This window comes from Rhyacophila brunnea, unplaced genomic scaffold, assembly GCF_057557595.1.
Source record: "Rhyacophila brunnea isolate RB1 unplaced genomic scaffold, BYU_Rbru_1.0 scaffold_1, whole genome shotgun sequence".
In the NCBI taxonomy this organism is placed as follows: domain Eukaryota; kingdom Metazoa; phylum Arthropoda; class Insecta; order Trichoptera; family Rhyacophilidae; genus Rhyacophila; species Rhyacophila brunnea.
This window is the reverse complement of record NW_028232751.1, coordinates 2582306-2600943: the sequence shown is the minus strand read 5'-3', so window position 1 is coordinate 2600943 and position 18638 is coordinate 2582306. Positions and strand designations below refer to the sequence as shown.

Below are 18638 nucleotides of genomic sequence, written 5' to 3'. Positions count from 1 at the left end.
AGCATACACGATTAATTAATTTCCCTCTCGAATCACAAGCCTTTAACGAACAATTTTCCAATACAGCCTTCTGGCGATAATATCAGATATACTTATATTGAATTAATGCAGTTATATTCTCACATTTTCCCTATTCCAAGCAATGTAATATTATTAATTGAGTTAGCATTTACTTGATAGAATTCCATTTTACAAGAAATGAAAATATAATCAATATTAAATTCAACAGGTTTTCAAAAGGTTTGTCGATAGCTATTTCAGTTGTAACACCATTATGAAGACTATTCAGATAGGCCGTTTGCCTTTGCTTAAATAATATACGTATAGATAGAGACAGATTACATTTTCTTATTCGTTCAAACAATATTATGACTTTGTATACTTATTAATAATTGTAATATTATTAATACTTTGAAAACCCTAAGTGCGTTTTTAATGGATATCAAAATTTACAAAATTTATCGAAAGTACAATGTTCGAATATCAAGAAATAACCAGGGCACTCGAACGGTTTACAAAATATTAATAATATTACAATTAATATAACTCATAGTATTGTTTGAACGAATAAAAAAATGTACTCTGTCTCTATCTATACGTATAGTATTTAAGCAAAGGCAAACAGCCTATCTGAATAGTCTTGATAATGGTGTTACAAACGAAATAGCTATCGACAAATCTTTTAAAAACCAGTAGAATTTAATATTAATTTTATTTTCATTTCTTATAAAATGTAATATTACATATTTTACTCTACTACTATTGTATGAAAAATATAATATTAGATATTTAATAAGACTCATTTTAATAAAAAAAAATGTTCAGTTAACATCTTAATCTAAGTTTACAATTACGCCTTCGAATACTTTCGACTAAAAGCATTTTTTTTTTCAACGGATAATTCAAAATATTAAATTTGAGAATCTAACATTTTTTTATTGAACATACATAATTTAAAGTTTAAATCACGTTAGCGCGAATCTAGTAAATGCAGGTTCAAGTCCCGTTGGGCGCCGTTTTTTTTTTATTAGGTGGCTCATCTGTTGTTTTTTTTTTAAATACCTATATAATAATATGTTCAATATAAATTATTTTTATATCCAAAACTACTATCTTCAGTGTGGCTACGATGACTGGTCGGAACAGCTACATTACCCTCGGAAATCTTCTCCATTTTCTTCCTACATTCTGAAACTCTGATGGCCACTAGTACAGGGAACCCAGTGGAAGCTTGCACCTGGCCACTCCAGCTATCAGTGATCTTTCTGTGCACACTTTTCTTTTTGATTTTTACGGTGACTACTAGATTTTGGCGCACCTACGGGTAATATGTATATGAGTTTTTCCTAGATGTACGGCTTTTCCGTAATAATTCATGTGATTGACTTCCATGGAATTCGGAGCATCTTTCTTCAGTGTCAGAGCCGTTTTCTCTCTTTTACCCTAATGCCTGATTACACGTAACGAGTACAGTGGCGAGACATTGTTCTCGACCGAGTGCTCAGTTGGTATAAACCACAGAACAGATAATAAATAGAATACCGATAGGCGTTATTCAATACGCCGCATCTTGATGCAGGGTTTTGAATGTGTGAGTGTCCTACGAAAATCAAGCACGCATTATACACGTGCAATAGTGTGTGTTATACACCAACATTAAATGAGCGTAAATGCATAAACCGAGAGCAGTTTTTAGTATTCGACGTTAAACGTATTCTTAACACGTGTGTAAGTTTAACCCGGATTCTTCCTTACTCGAGTCGGTTACCTGCTTCGCCTTACCCGTTATCTATTTCAGTTCCCATTATTTCTGAGTTTCTACATCCATTCTTCGAAGCGCTCTAAATTCATCAGGGTCTTCTTTCTAACTCTAATTCACTAAAATGAGTGTATGTTGCACAATGATCTGGTCTCATTAAAATCCACTGTCTTGTCCAAAGACGTCTATCTTCTTCGCGCAATAATTCATTCAATTCTTCTATCAGGATTGGTATGAGCAGCTTAGTACATTTTTAAATGTACGTTTTACGATCTACATTTCGGTACACAAAACTAGCCTGTTTTTTGATCGAAAGTGAATTCTATATAATAATCGTGTGCATAAAATTTGAACATTCTAAAAAATCAAAACCATAGTTTAGAAAAGACTTTATTTATAAATTTCTGATTATTTAGAACAGGTTATAAAGTTAATTTTTAAATATCGTACAAGATATTTTTAAATCTAATTTATTCTTTTTTCAAATTTTATTTTGTTATCTTTGGTATTATCTAAGTGTAATTTAAGTCTTCCACTAAAGTACATAAAAAAGAAATAACAATTAATCAATACACTGTTTTATCCTTAAGCCATTATCATACGAATTAGAATTAGATTATTGTCACTACTCACTACCAATTATTATTAACAAATGTCCTAGATTCAAATTAGTGATCAAACGTAACATATTATTATGCTCGCCTAGCAAACGTTATTAACATTTTAGGTATGGTAAATATCTCGAGAGAGGCATATAATGGCTGTGACTGCAGTTTTCACTGACATTTACGTTTAATTGGGCAATATTTCACTGCATGATAACATTATTAATGACAAACGCTTATTTTGTCCATACTATCAAACTACAAAATAACAATGCAATAGCTCTTTTAAAAAAAGCATCCGCCATAAATGAGATTTCATGCAAACCACTTTTTGATAATTATTCAATTAATTAGATAGTGACAACCCAATCAAATAATCTCACTTCACAAACAAGTGCTTATCTGCAGCTTATTAATTAAAAAAAACAATACAAATCTATTTTAAATTGCATCGTAGAAAAATAACGCGCTTACATAAGTACACACACCGATATTTTTTCTAAGAAGTCTACAGTTTCTAAGATAAGCTTGCAAATACCTCAAATTCTTCATTTTCGACTTCACACAGCACTCCAGCCCTGGAAGCGCAACTAACTTAGTTGTACTTACACAATTTGGTATTGTTAGCTATACATACAGCACATTTAATTCACAAAACTATAAACTATACAGCGTGCTATATCACAATTTAAATTGTACGATTCAAGCATGTATCTGTGTACTGTAATGTTGCAAAGCTTCTTGTGCTATTACGGTAAACACCACTATGCCGTCGTTCGCGATTATTCGTCAGTTTAACATTGACTTTATGTTTCCTGCGATGCACTTTAATCATACAATTAAATATCAAAAGCACTTTAAAATCACAAAGCACGCCAACAATTCGTTAAATTATTACGCCACGTATTTTAGGAGCGTTGTGAAAAATGTTTCAGGCCAAAACATCAAAAAGACGTCCCTGAGCGATTCGGCGTCGGATATAATGGAGCTGGAGGAGGGAATTCTGTTGACTGGTGCCGGAGAACACTGCAGGAAAATGAACAATTCCCTGCGTCAGAACAACATCAACATCGTCAGCATCGAGACTGACGTTTGACTACTAGGTAAGCTGACATATTCTATCTAAAATTTAATTAATATTAATTACAAAAAGATTTTAAAGCTGTGTCAATAATCTTGCTGATGTTGATTGATTAACAACACAAGGAGAACGCTCCACTACATTTATCAGTGGCAAAGGGTAGAGGTAGGCTGTTATGATCCGACATAAATAGTGCACAATAAACTTTGTCGGTCATTCGTATTTGTTTTTATATAACTAAGGCTACAATTTACAGATAGTGTTGGTTAGTTTTTTTTTAAATCAATTAAACCTTGTCTGAACCAAACCATAATAGGTTTGGTATATTTTGGACGATACGATAAAATTGTGCACACTTTTTCATTCATACTTATTTGTTTTCGTCGGATTAAGAATACATAATACACAATAATATATTGTTGGTTCTTTTATTAATTTCATTATGCCCTGTAAGTGGTTAAACAATATTATTCTATCTATTAAATATCCAAAATTATGTATGATTTAATGGCATAATTTTAAATATTTTATAGATAGATGCATATTTTCTACTAATATCTATTTTGGTTTGCTTATCGCAGGGTTTAATTGAATTTTAAAAACTCACCAATACCAAGTCTTAGTTCAATGAAAACGAATACGTATGACTGGCATAGTTTAGTCTGCACTATTTATGGTGGATCTTAACAGCCTACCTCCTCCACCCTTCGCCACTGACATTTATGGTAACCTTGGAATTAAATAATTCAATAACAGATGTTATACAAAAATGTTTGTAATGAATAACCTACTAATTCCTACAACTAAAACGATTCATGAACTGAAAATCATAAAGTGGAGCGTCCACCCAACAATGTGGTTGTCTTTCTTAGAAATTATTTCATATTATGAAGTGTAATAATTATAGAACTAGATTGTGACAGGTATACAATTGCTATATTAATGCGTTGATTCGTCCTACCATACTCATATCACCATGCTGTAAGTAGTGACGTTGCTAGCGTCCGCACCCAACTGCAATACTTCAACAGATGTCTTCTGAAACCGGAAGTCCCCTTAACTAATAATTATTATTGTACTCGAAAGTTCTTTCTTTTTTGAATCAATGAAATTACAAAATAATTATTCACTTTGATTATTCAAACTGAGCTTTATAATAAAATTACACCATTTATTCTTAGTATAATATATAAATAGTACACGCAACTAAAGTGGTATATTGAAATATAGTACGTAATTATTTTTAACTCTTAATCAGTAACTACCTATAAAACGACTACAACTTCAAATTCCCAAACAAGACAATATTAAATGTTATAATCTATGATTAGCGATAATCTACAACACATAGATCCATACGATAATATTATTTTTACCGCGTTTTTATTAGCTCGTATTCTTGTTTGTCCAGTACAAATTGTTTAACTTTTAGAATATATCAGAACACGACGATAATGCACTCTTTTAATACTTTTAGCCATCTTTAAGCAGAATTGAATTCGTTTTCAGTTAATTCTGTTTTATATGGAAAGTTATTTCGAAAAAGAATCGTAAAAAGTAAAACACTATTATTGGTTGCTAAGGGGGTCTTAGTAACTAAATTATTAATATTATATACGTGCGTTACTATAGATATCAATTTGAAATGTCAAAATGACATTTCACTATTCTTTATTTTATTCCAGAACCATCCCACAATAAAATTCATTAAGTATACTGTTTATAAAATGTCTTAAATACATATTAGAAATTTTTTCATTATAGTAGGATTGTTTTTCCAAATATCGAAATAAACAGCGGGATAAGTTAAAAAAAACTTGTTTCGAGATAATTTAATAATACAATGAAAAAATTAACATAGTATGTCTTTATTTTTTTTTCTGTGGTTTATAATTTAAAAGATAATGGTAAGAATTTTTGTATAACATTATTAACAGTGGTTTATCTTAGTTATTTCACTATTGCTTTGAAGTTACAGGAAACTTTTAATAAATGCAACAATGGTTTTTTTCTTTTAAATTAGTATTACATAAATATTAGTGATTCATTATGTAGATATATTTTTCAGCAATCGGTTGGCATACTTATCTCAAAATCGGCTTTTTTTCACTTTATCTCACTGTTGCTATCGGGTAGCGATATGGACAAACAGGAAAAATCGTTTAACTACGGCATGGTGCATGTCAACTTTAAAAGAAAGTAAATTATCATTTACACTCATAACTAGACAAAATGAAACTCTATGAATTGGACGTTATAATATTATTATTTATTTTACGATGATTCGTTGATAGAGTTTCTCAAAATTAATTGAGTCCTTGTTCCGGATAGAAAACGACGTGTATTTTTTCCAGATGCGGAATCGAGCCGCACCCACGAATTCATGAGTACAAACGCTTTACCAACTACGTCATTTACATACCTAACATAAAAGAAACAAATTTAAAACATTAAAAAAAATGATTTTGTGGTTTGGTTCTTTTTGTTACCCGATAATATTCTTTTTTTTATAACTCTCTGGTCTCGTGTTTTCATAATGTATTCATGTATTCAAAAATAAAATAAAATGCATCTAAAAATTTCGTGATAAGATACTCTGCACACAATCATGCGAAGGCGAAAAGTGGGTCACTCTGAAAAGCATTAGGCTTTGTTTTAGAAGAGGCTTAAAAAACGTTTTGTATATTCTTTCATACTTGCAACCTTATTATAAAAAGTAGAAAACTGTGATGACAATCATAGCAAATTGTATTTCGCCAAAGCAGAGAACATAAGAACCATGATGTGGATTACCTACACCTAATTTAACAACGATTGTTTATTGATATTATATGATTTGTCAATACGGGAGAGAAAAGAATGATCACACAAGCAACGACGCGTATAATATAGTTAACTAGCGTGACTTCGCTCCCTGGCCTCCTACAGCATCATGGTTGTATTGAATGACTATGCGCATGCGCATGCAGGCTTGAGACTGAAATGAAAAATGTATAATCATAAGAAAAGTTGCAACATGCAATCTTTACCCAACCGGCCCAAGCCACTGCCCTCAATATCACAGCTGAAAATTACAAACCTCCAGCATTTAGAACACATGAACGTCGCCGCGTAAAATAAATTATGTTGCATCAGCGGGCAAAACTTCCGTCCCATGCCAAATTAATGCGTTACATTTGTGCACGCAACTTCGTCACACGCCAAAAATACACTCTGATCTGTTTTCCCAAACGCGCCTAAAGAAGTATAACTTTAAAAAATAAAATTTAACTTTAAATGGATATCCCATGTCTGGAGTACCGGTCAAAATCAGCGTAAACACCTGACGTTCAATTTAATGGCACCACCAAACAACGACATTTTTATTACTAGGAATGTCTCAGGAGCAGTTACTCAGGACTGGAGTCACCACGCACTCAAATGTGCTCTAACTCAATTTAAAGTCGAACTGAGTGTGACCATGAGAGAAAGGAACATGGAGAACAGATAAAAAATAAATAATAAAATATAAAACAAAACCTAATATAAATCAGAAATAGGTACGTAGCAGACCTTAGCTTATCATTTTATATTATAGAGTAAATTAAAAACATGAAATCTACCTAACATACTATCATTAGCTTAACTATCAGCCGTCCTTGATCCACTGCCGGACAAAGGCCTCCCATATTTACCTTCATAATTTTAAATCCTTTGCGATTGCTGCAAAATGCTTATATCAATATTGATATCCATTATTTAGCCCAATATTATATACTATTTCAAAGGTTCCAGCTGTTTTTTTTTTCTAGTAGGTCCTACTTTTCACTTGGTGTAAACGATAATGCATTTTTATGTGTATAAGAATTACAGCGCTTCTGATATAAATCGTTTTAGCGTGCAGCATAATTAATACCTGTCGACTTAAGACTTTTCGCATGCAATAATTACTACACGACATTACCAAAAATAAGTAGTAAGTTGCAGGTTTGGTGATATCATGTGGGGAATTCGCGGTTATCTAATGCTTGTCAGTCCGACCCAGACGACGCGCTACTTGTACGTACGCCAAACCTGTAACTCCTGTTATCTACGGTAACGTCTAGCGGTCATCATGTGCGCGCGCTCTAAGGTGATCTCTTTTATTGTACATAATATAAATTTGTCTAGCATCATTCACTCATGCGATACATAACTGCTAAATACCACCAAAGTAGAGATAAATCATTAATAAAATAAGCGTCAATTTTCTGAAGAACAAATTAAATTTCTATATTTATGATATACGTAGATCAGTATTTTATACATCAATAAACTCATGTATATAAAATGTTTTTTATCGTTTTCATTGTAAATATTTCAATCACAAATGTGTTGGCTGACTTTTGTGCCTAGAAGTTGTGATCGAGATTTCACGACTCGAGAATTCTCGAGAAATAATGAAGAAACGTTGATTCTCGTTTCTCTAGGGTTTTTCAGAATTTTTGAGATTCCCATTTCTCGAGAAATCATCGGTGAGAATCTACAGAGTTCGATTATTTTTTACCAGGAGAAAAATGAGATTCGGAAGTCCGGATTGAATTTGACTGAAAACAATTTGGAAGAGATAAAAAAACATTCCAATCTAGTTTTTCTCTTGATTTCAATTTTGGGCGGATTTGACGGAAAAAATAAAACAAGGTCTTGAATCTGGTCGCGTATTTTTAGTGAATCTCGAAAAATCAATAAACCAATGTAGAATTCTCAAGAAACAAATATTCTTGTCGAATCGAATCAAATACTTCGACATATTATATCACACATTCTACTTGTACCCATTCAAACACTCATAAACAGGCAGAAAATTCAAAATATTTAAAAACTAAACTTCGTTTACAAAATGTTGAAAATAGTAAAGTTATAATGCATATTTAACTTTTCATTCGATTTACTCAACTTGGTTAAGTAACTACCTACCTATGCACTTTGACTCATTTAATCCTCAAAATTTTAATATTAATCAATAATGTCAATAACAAAATTATGTCACCATTAGCGTAAAATCCTTTGCGCGTCCTCAAATCTTCTCGGTTTCCAATACGACCTGCAATTCTATATTTGGGTAGACACCAGGTTATGTGTTTCACCAAAATGTAGTACATCCATCGTATATAGGTATAAGTAGTTACCATTAGGGCTCAGTTGAAATATCTGTAAAAGTTTTCCCAGCCGGCATCCTAGATACTAATTGAGACAGGAGATTAATCCAAATTATATCGAAAGGTTTTTTTTTATTTCTCCCAGCAGTAATGATAATGGGTAGATTCTTTTGTACAATTATTTCGTTTATTTTTTACTAAACCTATATGCAACTGATTTTAATAATATCGTCAGTATTTTGTAAAAAGGGCGAATTAACCAAAATGCTATTTTACAGGAGGATTTTTAATTTTTGACGACATTTCATCCATTACCTTTCATTACCTTCATTCACATTCATTCATATTCATTCATAACATTCATTACCTGTGGATGATTATAAATGTCTCACAAGTTTATAATAAATCTTAGAAAGAGTACTGTCCTTATAATAGGCATTATAATATAATATTTTAGCGGCCTAATATATTGTCACATTCGCTTTTTATCCATAACACTAGGTGGATATCCGCCCTTACGATTATCGTTTTTAAGTATTTTCCTGTAGAGATACAAATACGCCGTTTTTACACAACAAATTAATATAGTGATGTACATATTGTTTTTTCATTAAAATCCCTTTTCGCCCTTTTTACAAAACACCGATGATAATAGTCGAGGAAAAAATATATTTTCCTTTATTATTCCCTATACATAATATGTGTTTAAAGTACCATTAATTAACAGTACCCTACAAAAAATCATTGCGTTATCAGTGGATGCAACACCTGTGGGTATATTCCATACACAAGGCGGCTATCGTCGGCTATCAACAGTAGTTTATCATATTTATGTATTGAGTGGTTAATTGTTATAATAAGTTAACCGTATCTAAACTGCCAAAAAGTGTTATTTTTTAACAGCCCCTCCTCTCTTGGTTGTGTTAACTTTTAGAACAAAATTGATGGTTTTGACAGTTTAGACAGCTAACTTATTGTAACAATTATAATACATCAATATATAACTACCGTCGACAGCCGCCGATAGCCGCCTTGTGTATAGAATAGACTCACTGAATAACAAAAGGGCCTTCTAAACAAGCTAAATGACCCTACCCATGGACATCTGGGTCGACTCCCGAAAATCTCATTCTTTCATAAACAGATTAATACAGCTGATTAATTCGCACCGTGAGTGTAAAACCAAGGCATCTGCAAATTTTTCAATTTAGAGATTAAATGCAAAACAACTGCAAAGGCCGTGAACTTGTTAATGTAAAAGTGAAGTAACTGAAAGAACATGCAATATAATGTAGATATAAATCAAATATTATGATTTTTTTTAGAAACTCTATTTTTTTTGCTAACAAAACGAAGACTTCAAACCCTAATATCTCCAAGATATGTCTTTTGCCATTGCCGACTTAAGAGGCTGAGGAGACTGAAGATTAATAATCTAAAGATGGCGGTGCTTTTGCACATGTCTTGGTTTTACACTCACGGTGCGAATTGTATATTGAAAATTCTCATTCATTTCCTTGCAGCATGATTCTGAAGCTGAAATATCATTTGGGTAAATATATAATCAGAGAAGAGATTTTTGTACACGGTGATGTAGAATTATCTCATTGCAAAGGTCAACACTTCAATCCGATTTCATTATATTTCTTGGTCAAATTCACTATTTTTTAAACGTATGCCAATATGATTCGAGTGACATCTATCCGTGTTAAATCCTAAACTTCTTTCATTGAGTCGAGGGTACTAAAAGAATGTAATGCATATTACGCTCCTTTCACATTATCTGGTTTCTACCGCACGGCAAAAAATCGAACGGCGACATTCTTTTAATGGCGTGAAGAAAATCATGGCCCTTTTCACATTACACGGCGACGGGTAAAAACCGAAACGGCGCCGTATAGCAACCGTCCATTTCCCTATATTCACAGCGCGCGGACAGCCACCGATGACTCAGTGCTGTGCATGGCTTAATGCACGCTTTCGCATTAGATGGTTTTAAATCGACAACACTCAACCGTAAACTGAGCTTGTGATGAAAAAAAACCGTGCACAAACCATATAGTGTGACATAAGGGTTACTGCTTTCATATAAAAATAATATTATATTTTCGTGTTTTTTTTTTAACTAAGATGTTAATTCCATCCATTATAGATTCTATCGTAGCATAACAGGAGTTCATGTATGTACTATATTATCAATATATTTATATATCGCATCCGGGGAATAATAGTGACGCAGGAGAGCAGTTTGAATATTTTATTTTAGTGTGTTAAATCAGTTTTTTTTAATTTACTTTATAATAGCGTGAAGTTGGCACACTTGAATCATCTCATTTTGAATGTTATCCGCAATAACAATGGCACAATGATCATTGTGCCACTATTTCTGCTTGAATTCAAGTAAAATTTTATAATGTAATAATGACAAAAATGCTTTTAAGGCCATCATTATATGTTTAAGAATGCCGCTATTTGTGCGAATAGGACTGATATCTTGGAACATTTCTGCATACTCAACTCAAAAATGACAAATTTGGACTTGTACCACTATTATTCCCCGGGTGCGATGTATTGACTGAAATAACTTTAATCATTGCGAAACTTGAATCCTATGAGTCAAAAAGTAAAAATGTGTTTATATTACATCTGTCATTGTATAGCAGTGGCGAAAGGGTGGAGGTAGACAATTGTGATCCGTCATAAATAGTGCACACAAATCAGTCATACTTATAATATGTTTTCATTGAAATAAGAATAAACATTGCTGATGGTATTGGTGAGGTTTCAAAATTTAACGGAAACCATAATCGATATTAGATTTTAAAAAACATTCTTATCTATAAAATAACTAAAATTATGCCATATTTCATAAATAGAAGAGTTTTTTATCTACTATGGTTAAGTTTAGGGATTGCAATACCGGTATTTCAAAACCAGTATTACAGTATTTATCAATACCGAAATACCGGTTTTAAAAATCTAAAATACTGGAATTTTCGGTATTAAGAAAGCACACTCGTTTATGTTTTTGAAAATGAATTATAAGTTATGTGCTGCTAAAATGCAAATATATTGTATGAATCCAACAGAGGTGAAAAAATAATAAAACAAATTTCATCAAATACCTATATTTATATTAGTAATTGTCGCGATGAATTATCGTAATATTATTTCGGAATAGAAAACAAGCGTGACAAAAATGTTCAATTATTCTATAATTCTAATATTCTATAATTATTGATTACTGTACAAGCGTTGAATTTAAGAAGCTTTTCCTGCAGCCGGACTTATTTACACTTGATGAACTTTTGAGAGCTTTAGTTAAAATTATCAATACATTCAAATTATTTGTAAAAAATCACTAGTTCTACAATTATTATGATCAATACATATTTTTAAATGTCAATATAATAAATGTAGGTATGTAGATTTTTGCTATAAAATAATATTTTAAAAAGATTTTAATACCCATATTTATTGATAAGCACCTACTTCTGTTTTTTTTAATGTTTAAGAAATACCAAAAAACCGGTATTGACATTTTCATTCGGTATTGCAATCCCTAGTTAAATTGAAACAGGGATTAATTATTACAATTTAAAAACTAACCAACACCATCTGACATTTGTATTCTTGAATGAAATCAAATAAGTATGACTGGAAAAGTGTGACTTATTTTTCTTGTATCTTTACAGCCTACAACTTATATCATAGTTTGATCTAGGCAGGGTTTAATAATTGAATTGAAAAAAATGAGCCTATATCTTCTGAAATTTCTATTCTTAATTCAATGAAAACAAATAAATATCACTGACCAAACTTAGTGTGCACTATTTATTATTAATTTAATTTAATAAATTTATTCCATTTTTATTTAATATCTGGACGGGCTTTGTCCCCCTCAGAGGGACATTTTCAACTAAAGAATATTCAATACAACAGGCATTTACAATAACAAATTCAAAAAGTGACAAAAACAATCAACCAATAGATTAAAGTATCCTATCACATAATGTTATGTCAATAATATTTAGTAATGAAAATTTTAAATTTTATCCAGATATTTATATGCTTTTTTTTTAATTAAATTAATAATACAATGCATTTCCACCATGAATTGACAGTTAATACAATAAAAGAAAAATGCACTATTTAAGTCGGATCTCAACAACCTACCTCTATCCTTCGGCACTATTGGATAGTATCTCATATAGCTAGGTTTCAAATTCTATAGCTGCCGCTTGTGGAGATGCCCATGTGCGCAAAAATCATACAGAGCCCACTGTGGATTTTTAATACTGTGAAATTAGCTGCACAATAGCGATTTAAACTTTATTGGCTGCACACTTCATAGCAATAGACTGACCAATGAACAGCCCCGATTGCGTTATGTATAATGTAAAAATCATTCTTTAATGTAAAAAAATAATAATACTTTAAAACTATGCGAATTTAGCTAAATGTGCATCCTATAATAATGGTCTCGTATCTACAATTCCCTTCCTATATTAACCTAACCTAAAACATAATTCATCCCTCGCTTGTGTCCTTTTTTCTCTATTTACCATTTAGATACCTGTTTAATATTTCATATTTAAAAAAAGGTTTAAAACAAAGCTTTGAATTTCAACCAATGACATAGGCATTGCAATGGCCAAAGCATAGACTAGAAAAGTGTTACGTAATAAGTGCACGTACATCCCACGTATAATTATAGAAGAGAATATTAAGAGAATAGATAATAATTATAAATTAATTATTTATTTTCAAGTCAAAAGTTGCAACATATTATTTTGTAACATCTTCTCAAAATAGTCGATCTGGTACTTACCTCAGCTATTCCTATATTCAAATTGTATATTATGTAATAAATAAATAATAAATGGTATAAAATAATAAAGATGTCATTAAGGGGTGTGGTGCTCAGCACTCTGTTGACAATTATTGGAATCACTAATAATTTCAAAGTGGTTAATTAAATCATATTTTTCAGGATAAAATAATTGATGCTCCTCTAACTATTTTAACATAGTTTAATGGATGGTAAATCATGATAAATATAGGTAGCAAAATGTTGCAACTTCTTCCAAATTACGAGTCAATTATAAACTCGGAATTGAACCTTTTACCTATCAGAAAAAATGTTGAATTAAAATTAAATTATGTTTATAATGCGCTTGTTCATAAAAGATGAATCCTTACATCCCGAAATATGGCTTAGTTGTAAACTTTTATATAAAGAGACATTAGAAATTAACATGACATAAAAATTTTGTAAATGATCATTATATTATGTATTTATTATATGACTAGAAAAGATGGGACATCATACTGACAAAATAAGCTAGCCGCAGCACCACCCCCCTTAACAATTATTTAATATTAAATATTGCTATTGATAATCATATTCTTTATGCATTGCCATGCGTTTAACTGTTTGTTAAAAATATGTGTGACCAGATTCTGAAACATGTAATGGAGTATCGGAGCAGGCAGCAGAGCGCATGGATGGCTGGAGCTATGTGCCGGCACAACAAAACAACTCTAGGAAGCGGCCAACAACATTTGTCGATATGGAACCCCCATGTCAAGTTCTATCGTGGCATACATGCACTGATATTGGCAATCCAAACGTATGACTCCCATTTTACTAACGTTCAATATAGTATTAGACCAAAAATAATAATTAACATTGATTCTTCAATCAATTCTACAAAACACTTTTTAAATATTTAATTTGTAAATTTGGCCAATTCACCAATCTTGCATTATCTTTTAAAGTTTCATGTACAACTACATACTGTATTGTAAATTTACTGCACTATAATAATGTCAAAAAATATTAATTAAATTGGCTGACATAGTGTTTTGTTGACACTGATTTTTTCATTAAATTAAAAATTATTCAATTTGACACCATCTACCTGACAACTTGCAAGTTAAACATTTTAAGTTTAAATATTCTTTCACAGATGTCTATATAAAAAAATTATTGTTTGCGCATAGCTATCGCTTGCTGGGGAATAATATTATTGTCCCTAACTTTATTGATCTAAAAAAAATAGATTTACTTTATCTCCCACAGGATGACTTCCGGATGGTTGCAGTAAGAATTATCATTATAACATTGTTATATTATATGGCAGAAACATGATAATCCAGAGCTCAATTTCATTTATTCTGATTACATAATATTATAATAGTAATTTCAAGATATTTTATTATAAATTCCAATAATATGGTAACAGAAAGTCGTAACAAAAATATGATAATAATATATCATTGCTTAGTTCGGATAATCAAGATTCTACTGGGTATCACATTATAATAGGGCAAGAAAAATAATAATATAATTAATTATTAAATTTTGGCTTTAATTTTTTTAATAAATGCTTACAAATTATCACTATACGAAGCATAAGCATTTAATCACTAATTATTCACTTATCCTAAAACTCATAGAATTTTACCATGATTGTGTACCAATCTGCCAACTTTATCCAGTACATACTCTCGAAAAGAATAACTAATTTCCGGTTATGATTTATAGTATATTATTAAATAACTAAATTAAATACTTATTGTATGAGAATTTATTGCAGATTAATTTGATTTACATAGATACAAAAGTATGAAAATAATAATCATATATTTATTATGTATTTTTAATTTAATTAACATTTTATATGCCATGGCAGTATCTGACAGGCTGCAGATTTGTAAGGACACACGTTGAATATAGAGCGAATCTCTTACTAAAAGCGCTGTAATACAGATAATTTTTGGCTTAGTATTTCATAATTATTCAAACAGATGTCACTGTATGCTTAATTTTTTTAGATTATGCAAATCAATCGACAGGGGCTATTTGAGTTTAAAGTTTGCGAAATTTGTATCTGCGGCCTGTTGAACATAGCCTCATAGAGTGAGAATACTCACCGAAGGCATAGAACCAGTTAAAAGTAAAACATTTAACTATATTCTAAATTTAAATAAAAAAATTATTTACAGTGGACATTTCTTTACTGTTTGAAAATATATTGGCAATTCGTTTATATTTTAACTTAAATATTTATTACATTAATAGTACACCTGCGTTTTGCTTTTTTTTTTGAACAGGCACATGGATTAGTATTATTATTAAAACGGCAAGAGACTTAATACATAATAATTATAATAATACTTTCATAATTTCAATTTTATATATTTTGTGTAAATTATTAGTTTATTGATAAAGCTACTCTTATAACATCGTTAATGAATAATCAGTTAAATTAAAAACGTTCTTCGCTCCATTTACATAATAATATACAGTACCAAATTTAATCAATGCGAATTCAGTAATTAATACCAATGTAAACCTATTTTAATTTTAATTATGAAACTTTAATAAAAAAGATAAGACAATGGAAATCATTAAACTATTTAAATATTTTACACAATTAACTTGACAACAAAAAAGTAATGATTAACAAAAAAGTAGCTCTTTTTGTATAAATACAGTTCCACTGATAGCGATAAAAGTCTCTGCTTTCAGTGATACAAACAATCAAGCTTCTTAAAAATGCTACCTTTGATCAATGTGACATGTATTTAATTGTCTAAAAAATTTGGAGCCAGATCCATAGATGCCACCATTAAATTAACCTAATTTCAGTGATGCTACCACTAAATTTGTGACATTTGTGAAAAATTATCACCATTAAATTAAATAATAATCCATCGTTATAAAATCAGCTTTAAATTTAAACTAAATATATTATAGTATAATCATAATGGTGTTAGTATGTCTTGAAAAATAATTATTTTCTGTGATGTATACACATGGCTTATAAGTTATTCTATTATTATTTGCTAGCGTTTATGTTTTAATATACCTAATGATGGTTTAAGTAGCAATGCATAGCGTGTGTGTATTGGATGTACTCTAATATGTATATGTTTATTGTTGCTTGTGGCGGTGAGCAGTAAAAGAGACGGCGTCCCTGCAGTGGATGGGAGTGTTGGGTGTGTGGGCGTCGAGCTGTCTGTAAGGAGAGAGGATTCCGGCGGGACACCCCCTCCCCGCCTCTCCCCCTCGCTGCCGCCGCCGTACTCTGCTGCCCTTCTCCGGAAGCTCATCCTCTATATCAACTGAACACTACAAAAATGAAACAAAAGTGATATAAAAACTCAAAATTGAAAATATAGACAATTTATACAGGAAAAAAAAACATTATTATACATATATATTATATATATTGATCAATTTGTACTTTACCATCAGACTTTTTTATCAAAAGTTTTTAGTATAATTATGATAAAATACTATTATAAATTACTACGACTATAATTTTAATCGATTTAAAGGCGGTTGCGTCTAGATGCATATCGTTTGTTAAGGCGTGATTATGAATGTTCTGTGAAAGTGATCGGTTGGCTGTGTACTAAAATAGGTTTGAAAGAAAGAAATGAAATGAAATTTCAAGTGGAAAGAAATGATGAAACTTTGGCCAAAAATAGTTGATGGATCGGTGTGATGGTTGCTTACTCGCTCTCTTCCAGTACTCTGTTAAACTCACATCATGTAAGAACCTTGGCACACTTAAGTAGGTAAAACTCGATAAATATCATACACATACATATGAATTGATCGACTTCGATACATTCGTGTTACTACATAGTGTTCATTCGATTTTAAGGATTCTACTATTGCCATATTTATCTTACAAATCAGGGCTAGTAAACCTTTTCGAGAATCCGATGACGTTTGAAGTAACAAAATTGAACGTTACTTTACCAATTATTGTACGTAGTAAGAACTTTTTGCAGTATGATTGATTCTTATAAGACATTTTGAAGAGCTTTTAGTCACTCCGTTCCATTGAGGAGATTCTTTCCTCATCATTCTGTACCGCATTTCAGCTGCTGTGTTTATCAGATATTAGTCAAATTCCTCAATCCTTTTTCAATTAGTGATATTGTGAAATGAATGTTAACTATGTGCACATATAATACTAGTGACCGTGTAATGTAGTTTATTTGTTCACTCGTATGTTACAAACCTCATCTGATCGACAAGAGACTCGAGCTAAACTGAAGGCTGAGAATATTGTCCTAAACATAATATACTAAATTAATATTAAGTACACCACGGTGATTCTTATTGAATTAATGCTTTTTCCTTGGTAATTTGGCTGTTGACATTCAGAATGCGCCTTCTTTTGGAAGTATGTTTTTAGAATACTTATCATTTACGTACTTATGTATTTCAAACAATAGTAATAAATTTCATCTCATACACAGACAGCTTCGAGAATAAAATTAATAGTACTTAATAATTATAATAGTTAAATGCCTGAAAGTTCATTAAATTATTTTAATAGAATACAATACTTAAGATAAGTGTAAACATTCATCCTTAATCAATTTTACTTTTAAATTGTTGTAAAAGTATTCAATTGCTGTGAAATGTATTACTGATAAATTAATATTTTATAAAAAAAAAAAAGTTTGCGACACAATGCTAAATGACTTTTGAACTATCTTATGATAGCGTATTTTTTTTAAATTAAACCATTAACGTACTGTTTACTTTGCTAAAAATTATCATCCGTATGAAAATATTTTGAATAAGCATATCTCAGCTAACTAATAGTAAAATGTGTACCTATTTCAAGAATCTTTTTACAAAGAAACTTTTGAGTTTACAAAAATATTATCTCTAAGTGAACTCTTATGTAAACTCGAGCACTTGCGTTTAGTTTAATATTAAAAAGTTTTATACTTCATTTATAAAATATTGCGAATCGAAGAATTGTCCCCAAAGATACAAGTAATATTAAAATATTAATGGCTTAAAATTTTTATTATGAGAGACTTTCTTATATTGCTGCTAGTTATTGTAATATACATACATATATTTATAGTTGAAGGGTCCGCCATTTGAACTTCAAGTTGAGATAGATAGACAAAAAGACATAGATACCTTAATCCCCTACTATATAATAAATTATTAATTACATTCTTAAAATTCTTAAACTGAACCATTAGATAAAATAAATAATATATTATTATGAATTATTATTACCTTTAGT

General features: G+C 30.7%; 1 protein-coding gene across 2 annotated transcripts in view; it reads left to right on the top strand.

The window, feature by feature from the left end:
• Positions 1-18160, top strand: part of Sh (Potassium voltage-gated channel protein Shaker) — a 113787-nt gene extending 95627 nt beyond the window's left edge. The window contains exons 8-10 of one of the 2 annotated variants that reach the window (XM_085940258.1): positions 3300-3467; positions 14023-14195; positions 16531-18160. In XM_085940258.1, coding sequence (XP_085796384.1) covers positions 3300-3460 — 161 coding nt within the window. In that variant the 3' untranslated portion in view covers positions 3461-3467; positions 14023-14195; positions 16531-18160. The remainder of the gene's footprint in view (positions 1-3299; positions 3468-14022; positions 14196-16530) is intronic. The other variant, XM_085940254.1, reaches the window with a different exon arrangement.
• The last annotated feature ends 478 nt before the right edge of the window (positions 18161-18638 follow it).